Source organism: Hemibagrus wyckioides, linkage group LG12, assembly GCF_019097595.1.
Source record: "Hemibagrus wyckioides isolate EC202008001 linkage group LG12, SWU_Hwy_1.0, whole genome shotgun sequence".
NCBI classification, from domain to species: Eukaryota; Metazoa; Chordata; class Actinopteri; order Siluriformes; family Bagridae; genus Hemibagrus; species Hemibagrus wyckioides.
The window spans coordinates 1,732,005-1,741,049 of NC_080721.1; the positions used below are offsets into that span (position 1 = coordinate 1,732,005).

At 42.3% G+C, this 9,045-nt stretch overlaps 1 protein-coding gene across 1 annotated transcript; it reads right to left on the bottom strand.

Moving 5' to 3' along the window:
- Positions 1-1,021: 1,021 nt before the first annotated feature.
- tomm40l (translocase of outer mitochondrial membrane 40 homolog, like) lies at positions 1,022-8,961 on the bottom strand. The gene is made up of 10 exons (XM_058404596.1): positions 8,808-8,961; positions 8,173-8,369; positions 6,969-7,036; positions 6,372-6,464; positions 5,570-5,671; positions 5,356-5,461; positions 3,712-3,834; positions 2,467-2,543; positions 2,245-2,347; positions 1,022-1,587 (listed from the first exon to the last, which is right to left on the bottom strand). The coding sequence occupies exons 1-10, from the start codon at positions 8,918-8,920 to the stop codon at positions 1,448-1,450; spliced, it is 1,122 nt and encodes a 373-aa protein (XP_058260579.1). The 5' UTR covers positions 8,921-8,961; the 3' UTR covers positions 1,022-1,447.
- Positions 8,962-9,045: the final 84 nt, after the last annotated feature.

Consider the following 9,045-nt stretch of genomic DNA (forward strand, 5'->3'; position numbering starts at 1 on the left):
CTCATCGAGGTCGCATCATTAGGGAACGGCTGCTGGAGGCTGGGGTACCTCAAATGGAGTGGCCTGCACTTTCTCCAGACCTGAATCCCATAGAAAACCTCTGGGATCAGCCGAGTCGCCGTGTAGAGGCTCGTAACCCCGCACCCCAGAACCTCAATGACCTGAGGGCCACCCTTCAAGAAGAGTGGAATGCCATGCCTCAGCAGACAATAAGTCGACTCGTGAACAGCATGAGACGTCGTGGTCAAGCTGTAATTGATGGTCAAGGGCACATGACAGATTATTGAGACATTGAGATTTTTTGTTGTGGTATACCCACCACTGTTGTTGGCTTTTGTTTCAGTAAATTATTTGAGATGAGGAAATCACCATTGCAGCTTCTACTTAAATGCCCTACTTTCATGATATAATATCACTGTAGTGTGAACTTTTTACATTTTCCATAAATTTCACCCAAAAGCCAAATATCCTTAACTTTTTGTGAGTAGTGTATTTCAATAAAGCCATATACATGTCTTGTATAATTTTCTATTTTTAAAAAGTTTAGCATGTGTGTTTAATGCTCTCTGCCTAGCAAAAAAGTGTGATATTTGCTACGGCCATGCGAAAAACAGACACGAATGAAGACAATGTGCTTATACCAAGGATGGAATTAGAGAGGGTGAATACGTTCGAAACCAAAATGATCTGTCTTTTTGTTGTTAAATGAACCATTGTCCAGTTGGCCCGTTATTATGCCATACCTTATAACCATAATCAAATTCACCATGACAAACGAAGCTCATGGTCAGCAAAGGTCCTGGTTAAACATCAGTACACCAGTTTCTCAGTAGGACTGCCATTACAAAGAATCTTCTTATTAAAAAGCTGACATCTAAACTAAAATCTAAATCCTTCTACTCAGTCTCTCACTCACTCTCAACCACACAAATGATCTGAGTAGATAGGAAACAGTATTGATGTCCATTCATTTTAATATATGTAGCTTTAGTAAGAGAAATTGTAAAAATGAAAGGGGACCTAACAAAAGAAATAAATGTTTAATTTAGATCAAAATATAATAGAGAGAGAGAGAGTTAACAAAAAAACAACAAACAAGATTACAATCATACCTAAAATAACCAAGAACTGATTAGCAGACTGTCCTTTCAGACCGTCCACTCAACATTTCTTCATTCAGGAATCAGCTGATTTACATTTTCTTTGCAAAATAATTTATGAAATGGACGTTGCAGGAAAATGGTCAAATATATACTACTGCAGTTACTTCCCGGATTCTTCTTTATATAGAAACAGTGACTGAGACACATTCATATACATATATATATATAAAAAAAATAAAGATAAATTGATGGTGCACTTTGTATGAGTGTCCACATGTGGCTGATTCCTAAAACAGCAGTGTGAGAGTTTCAGCCCCTGTTCACGTCAACTCTGAACAGCCAACTTATCCGATGGTCACGCCGAACCCACACTGGAACTTGTTTTTACGATGGTTGAGGAAAGAACAAAGTGCCAGAGACAGTGGAAGAGGCAGCAGTTTCTTTTCCAGCGTTGCTCCTACGACCCAGTTACTGTCTATAGAACCTGCCGAGAAGAAGAAAACAGACATGTGGGTTTATTATTATACAATGTTCAATACGCTATATGACTATATCACCTAATACATTTCAGACACAAGTCCTCCAGTGTATCTGACCCTGTTCTCATGCCGCTTGGATTATGAATTATGGTGTCTATCTAAACGTCATGTCTAGTATTTCTTCTACATCATGTTTTCGAGGGGAAGTAAAATTTTCAGCTGGTTCATTTGTGTGAATTCACATTACAGTGGAACCTCAGCATGTGAATTCTCTGTGATCTGTTCTATTTTTAGCCCAAGCTTGGTGGCACGACTTCCTGTGAGGAGCCTTGACATGGAATGCTTGGCTTGGGTCAGTTCTTTGTAAGCAGCTGTACAGTTTACATACGCTGAGTATTGGTCATATTTTTGGGAGCTATATGACGTGTTGTTCTTTAGAAAATGTGTACTATCTGGTAAATGGCTGTTGTACAAGTGGAATAAAACACTTTAGGAGGCAAGGCTATAGGAAAATGATCCACTTCAAGGAGGCAACAGTAACTCATCACACCCTGGAGTGTTTCATTCATTACATGATGCTTTTGTGTATCCATTAATAAGTTAGAAACTTAAAGTGACCAGTAAAAGGGTTAAAACGTAAAATATCATGATGCTTCACCGACCTTTAAAGAGCAGGTTGGCCTTTGGGATGTCTAGCTGGTAACCAAACAATACGTTTGTTTCCTGCATACGAGTGCTGGCTTCAAACTCCACACCAATCTGCAGCTACACATCACAACAGAGTAGATCTTTATTTTGTGTTATCTAGTACACAATAACAGTTGTGATCTTAAAAGAATAACCAAAGACTGATGAAAGTAAATCACTACTGTAAGAAACTGTACCTGATCGTTGGCTTTGTGATAATATGACGCATGGGCACCAGCTCCTCCGAGGGTCAGTGTGGCAATAAAATTCGAACCTGGACAGAGAAGGAAAATGATGTACACAGGTAGGAGCTTTTGGATTTGATGTGGATTAAAATGTACTGAATGTGTACAAGGATTATTCTAGGCTTGGATTTAATTTGTTATATTAACGCTGTAGAGTGAAACCTCTCTCTGTACACGAACACTGTTGTTAAACAGATTGGGAACGAAGGCCGGGTTCACACTGCACGATTTTCAGAGTGGTCAGATCACGGATGTGTTCACGCTACACGGCTATCTGTGTTATCATTCAGTGTCTGCTGTGTTCACACTGCTCCATGGATCGGTGACAGGAGCTTTCACACTGCAGGACATCACAATAGGAAGAATCTTCCACAACTCTGTCTGGTCCACAAACTGCGTTTCTCAACCGAACGTACGACAAAAATAATAAGGAAATAACACAAGATCACACGTGAGATCAGAGTTCTCATTTGCAGTCCATATGGTCAGTGCGGGGAACAAGGATTGTGCGTTCTGCATGATTGAACAAATGAATCATTTTGCAGTGTCCTGCTGCTGATGCGGCTGGTCAAGTAACTATTTCTGCTTTATATCTGTTTGATGTATTTGTGAAGCGTATTTATTCTGATAGAACTATATTTAAGACATTATTTTCTGATAGAAACCTATAAACTCTATAAACTGTGCAAGCCAAGCTCGCTGATATTGTGGTCTATAACTCCTCCCCGAACTGACCGCTGCCCTGTATCTCGCTCTCTCATTGGCTGTAGGTCATCGCCGAGGTATTTTTCGGTCAGAACTCCTTTCACACTGCAGGACTTTGAGTCGCCGACAGGTCCAGATATTTAGCATGCCAAATATTTCACAGGCGTCGGCTCTCAGAGCGTGTTTTTGGTCATTCACACTGCGCGATGGTCACTCACATGCTCAAGCTCTGATTTGCCTATTAAATCTATTACAATGATTAAACCTAGCTTTACATTCATTTCTTTTTAATGGTCAAAATGAGCAAAGTAATAGAAATCCTGAAATTAGTGGAAGGAAAAAAATAATCTTACTGGTGTTCTATGGTGACCTGTGGAGGATGCTAGAGTTCCAGTATTATTAGATTTGACTGTATTGAATTTTTTTGCAGTCCTGGACTGTTAATATTGTACAGAGTTTAGATTTATATCTCTGTATATCCTGTACACTGACCTGTATATCTCCCTGCCAGAGACATCACTGCTCCCTCTTCACCAGGCCGGCGGTGGTACACCAGCTCTCCTCCCAGTGCCAAGGACGGAGTGATGGACTGGAGATAGTGAGCTACAACAATACCTGAGAACAAGAGAAGACCACTCAGTGACCCTTCACATCACATTCTCTACATACAGTCTGGGAGAGCTGACCATGAGGAAACAACAAGGCTGAGAAACAAACACTCAGTACACACAAACTACACACACACACCTTCTCTCTCTCACACAAACACATACCATCTCACAGTCACTTACACACACCATCTCACAGTCACTTACACACACCATCTCTCTCTCACACACACACACACCATCTCTCTCTCACACACACACACACACACACACACACACACACCATCTCACAGTCACTTACACACACCATCTCTCTCTCACACACACACACACCATCTCACAGTCACTTACACACACCATCTCACAGTCACTTACACACACCATCTCTCTCTCACACACACACACACCATCTCAGTCACTTACACACACCATCTCACAGTCACTTACACACACCATCTCTCTCTCACACACACACACACCATCTCACAGTCACTTACACACACCATCTCTCTCTCACACACACACACACCATCTCACAGTCACTTACACACACCATCTCACAGTCACTTACACACACCATCTCTCTCTCACACACACACCATCTCACAGTCACTTACACACACCATCTCACAGTCACTTACACACACCATCTCACAGTCACTTACACACACCATCTCACAGTCACTTACACACACCATCTCTCTCTCACACACACACACACCATCTCTCTCTCACACACACACACACACCATCTCACAGTCACTTACACACACCATCTCACAGTCACTTACACACACCATCTCACAGTCACTTACACACACCATCTCACAGTCACTTACACACACCATCTCACAGTCACTTACACACACCATCTCTCTCTCACACACACACACACCATCTCACAGTCACTTACACACACCATCTCTCTCTCACACACACACACACCATCTCACAGTCACTTACACACACCATCTCTCTCTCACACACACACACCATCTCACAGTCACTTACACACACCATCTCTCTCACACACACACACACACACCATCTCACAGTCACTTACACACACCATCTCACAGTCACTTACACACACCATCTCACAGTCACTTACACACACCATCCCTCTCACACACACACACACCATCTCACAGTCACTTACACACACCATCTCTCTCTCACACACACACCATCTCTCTCTCACACACACACACACACACACACCATCTCTCAGTCACTTATACACACCATATCTCAGTCATTTACACACAAAGTCTCTCTCACACACATTCTCTTTCACACACAGTCACACACACAAAGTCTCCCTCAGTCTCACACACACTCTTGTTGAAACAGTCTCACTCTCACTCACATATACACACACAGTCTCATTCACAGTCTCTCACACACATACAGTCTCTCTCACTCTGTCTCTCTCTCTCTCTCTCTCTCACACACACACACACACACACACACGTGCGCAATCTCTCTCTCTCTCTCACACACACACAGTCTCGCACACACACTCTACCTGATCCCATCACCATGTCTGGGTTTCCTACAGTTACTGTAGCTGTGAAGTCTTCTCCTTTAAACTCGGCGTCTCCTTGCCAGTTGACGAACTTTTGCTGCTGCGTCTGATTTACACAAGGAGGAAAGTTACACCAGCGACAGGAGCTTAAAAGAAGCGGGACAAGTTTTCTACGCCTGGATAAAAGATTCTGTTCATTTGATCACACGCTCACCTGGAAGGCCAGTTTGGAGCGCACTCTGCTGCTTATCTGGTGAATAATCTGTGCGTTGAGGCTGCCCGTGTTGTCCATGTCGCCCACGAGAACTGGAAATGCCTAGAGAACAGACAGAGTTCTCATGCGTAAATATTCTCACCGACTGAACCCCAGACCTCCTCACTCTTACATCATCAGTGTCTGATCTCACTAGCTGAATGATCATTAATCCCCACAGTCCCACACTCCAACATTTAGTGGAAAGAGAAGCCTTCACTAAAGAAAGTGGAGCTTTTGGAAAAGAAAAGATTCCCGAATGATCAGATGTGTGTGTTCAGGTCCAAATTCCTGCTGAAGCACCTGAAGACTTTTCACCAAATGAAGGTTCTTTCCCTACTCATGTCAAGAGAATTTGAGTTATTTGAGATATATGTAAAGCTCCCATGTCACCTGGAAAAGGCAGATACATCAGCGACATCATGAAGCATGTATACAATCTACTTAAAGTTCAGGCATTCATCTGATAGATGTGTTTAATGGATATTAATGAGTATGCTTCTCCATATGCATTCAGAACACTTTAAATGTACAATATGTAATCTTAAGCTAATGCAACAACAACAACAACAACAACACAGCATCCCATTCCAACTAATTACATGGGTTTTATGTGCAATAGCAAAAATGGGAATAAATTGGTGCCATGACCCGGATCTGGTCAAAAACTCTACACTGCATTGTTGTTGCAAAATAAAATGGAAGTTCTATGTCTCTCTGTAACTCTTTGTTAGACCATCTCACACTTTTTTTTTTATTTTACCTCTGCAGGTCCGGTCTGCTTGGTTCCTACATATGTAGCGCCAAATCTATAACTGGAGTCTCCCATGGTGCTCAGCATGATGGTGTGATTGACCTGTGGAGACAAAAAGAAACAAAGTACCATTTCATTAACACAGTGACGTGAGACTGACAAGCATGAAGGCAGCTCAGTGAGAGAGCTAGAGATAAACACTGACCATGACCTACATGTGCATCATTTTTCTTTCTCTCTCTCTAAAACATTTTGATAATCACATGGTTTAATACATAATCACATCTACCACCTCTATCTGAAGTCATTAAAAATGACAAATCAAGCATTATATAAAGTTTAGAACCAAAAGGAAACAGAGTCTGAGGTTTAAAGGTTTGAGGTTTCCTTTAAAACCTGCCGTAAGAGATCTGATGGATCTCCTGACATCACAGCAGCAGTGGAACACACACTGTGTCATTAGATATTTAATGCTTAACGCTGGAACACATGCGGTCACACAGTGGACACACCACTGTACAGTATTTGTATTTACTCTATAGGTTTAATCTTTATTATAAAACTCCAAAAACAAACCATGGATCAAAACAGAGACAGCAGACAGACCTGGAAAAAGCTGCTGACGCCCTTGTTGACCGTTAGCCGGACGCCTTCCATCTGCATGGGAAACACCTCTACAAGACAAAACAGATCATTCAGTATACACTTTGAAGGAGTTGTTGATGTGTTCTGGTCGATGGACTTGTTTCAGAGCATCTTGAATCTGATTGGTCAGAAGGTGTGACCGTTCTTGTATAGTAGCAGCTCACACAAAGGGGTGTGTATGATGGACACGCCTCATAATGGACACACACTCTTACACACACACAGAGTTCTACAGTCTCCACTGTCACCATCAGCAGTAAAGCTGCTCCAAGCTGAAGTTTTAATTTTAACTTCAAGAAAAGAAAAGAAAAGAAAAGAAAAGCCTGATTAAAGCTGCTGTAATGTAAATGAAACTATAAATATCCCGTTCTTTATTAAATATGAATTGCTGTGGTATTAAAGCTCTAAATGAACGAATAAAAGTTACACTCGTTCTCCAGTCTGGTAAACAAACAGTCTGCTAAAAGGGATCATTATTGCTCAAAATAATTCTCTGTACTAAACACTTTTATTAAACTGAAACAGACTGAGAAGTCCAGCACAAGAAGAAGAAGAAGTGGACACAACAAAACACTGGACTCAAGAGTACCAGAATGCAGTGGAGCTGAGTGCAAGTCACCGAGGTAAGGCAGAAACTTTAGAGGTCTTCCCATTAAAAGCTGAAGGTTTGGAAGCTGTTTGAGTTTAAAGTCATCTATAATGACCTCAGTAACTACACTGACCTATTAGTTCCTCAAGAGCTCTTGGTTGCTGTTGCAGAAAGGACATTATTTACATTTACATTATTTCCTGTCCAGTGTCACCCAAATGAGGATGATGTTCCCTTCTGAGCCTGGTTCCTCTCCAGGTTTCTTCCTCAGATCATCTCAGAAAGTTTTTCCTCACCACCATCACCTCAGGCTTGCTGATGTTCGGGATAAATAGTAACTTAACTTTATTATTTTTATTCTATGTTTCTATACTTCTGTAAAGCTGCTTTGAGACACTGTCCACTGTTAAAAGCGCTATACAAATAAACTGAATTTAATTTAATGAGGCTTCAATTTGGGCCATTTGAAGAATGATACCGTGAGATGCCCTTTCATTGTGTTTTTTATCTTCTGCTTTAAGCGTAAAGCGTCATGACACAGGAAGGAAGATGACCGGAGGAGGACGTGCTTCACACCTTTGCATTTTCGATGGAACTCCTCAAAAGCTCCAGGGTTGGGCAGCGCTGGCTCGCTCTCCTCTTTCCCAGAGGAAGCCGGAGAGACTGGGGACACGGCCGGCATGGTGAAACCAGCAGGGACAGAAACCAACCCCGGCCCAGCTTGCACTGGTGGAGGTGGACTGGGAGAACTGGCAGCCAACACATTACCCATGCTGAGGAGCCATGAGAGAGTGAGAGAGAGAGAGAGAGAGAGAGATGCAGAGCAGAGAGGACATCAAGTGTGTAAAATGTGTCATCATTAAAACATTAACATGCATAAAATATAGTATCCACGACCCTAGATGACTTTGCTAAACAAAATACACGCTTTTAGGAAGCTCTAGGCGAGTCACGTGACCCCAGACGTCCCGGATTGTCAAGGACTCTATAGCTACTGACAAACTAGCTAGCATTACACACGCACGCGCACAAACGCACGCGCACGCCATTCAAAAGCCATGCAGCGTTAAAATAAACCCGGGACGTCCTGGTATTTCGACGGCTGTAGTTATAACATGTATGAATGGTGGGTTTATTCAGGGCTCAGTATGAAAAAAATCTAAAAACCAGCGCCAATTTAAATTCTGATTATTAAAGTCATCCCTACTCACGTTGCGCTTCTCACAGAGGACGAGTTCTCAACCGGAAGTACACCGCTAACGCGTGCCGAGATTGCTCCGCCTACTTTTGGACATCGCGCTCTGTGATTGGACAGCAGGAACATCAGCGAAAGCCGCTATGGGGAGAGTATAAGTCCGCCATATTGGAAGCCTGTGTGTGTGTGTGTGTGTGTGTGTGTGTGTGTGTGTGTGTGTGTGTGTGTGTGTGTGTGTGTGTGTGTGCAGAGCT

Excerpts from the sequence above, each read along its gene's own strand:
- tomm40l (XM_058404596.1), bottom strand. The coding sequence starts at position 8,920 with ATGTTCCTGCTGTCCAATCACAGAGCGCGATGTCCAAAAGTAGGCGGA. Across the intron at positions 8,370-8,807 it reads TCCTCTGTGAGAAGCGCAAC|CATGGGTAATGTGTTGGCTG; the intron begins GTGAGTAGGGAT and ends ATGGCTCCTCAG. Across the intron at positions 2,544-3,711 it reads TCTGGCAGGGAGATATACAG|GTTCGAATTTTATTGCCACA; the intron begins GTCAGTGTACAG and ends TTCTCTGTCCAG.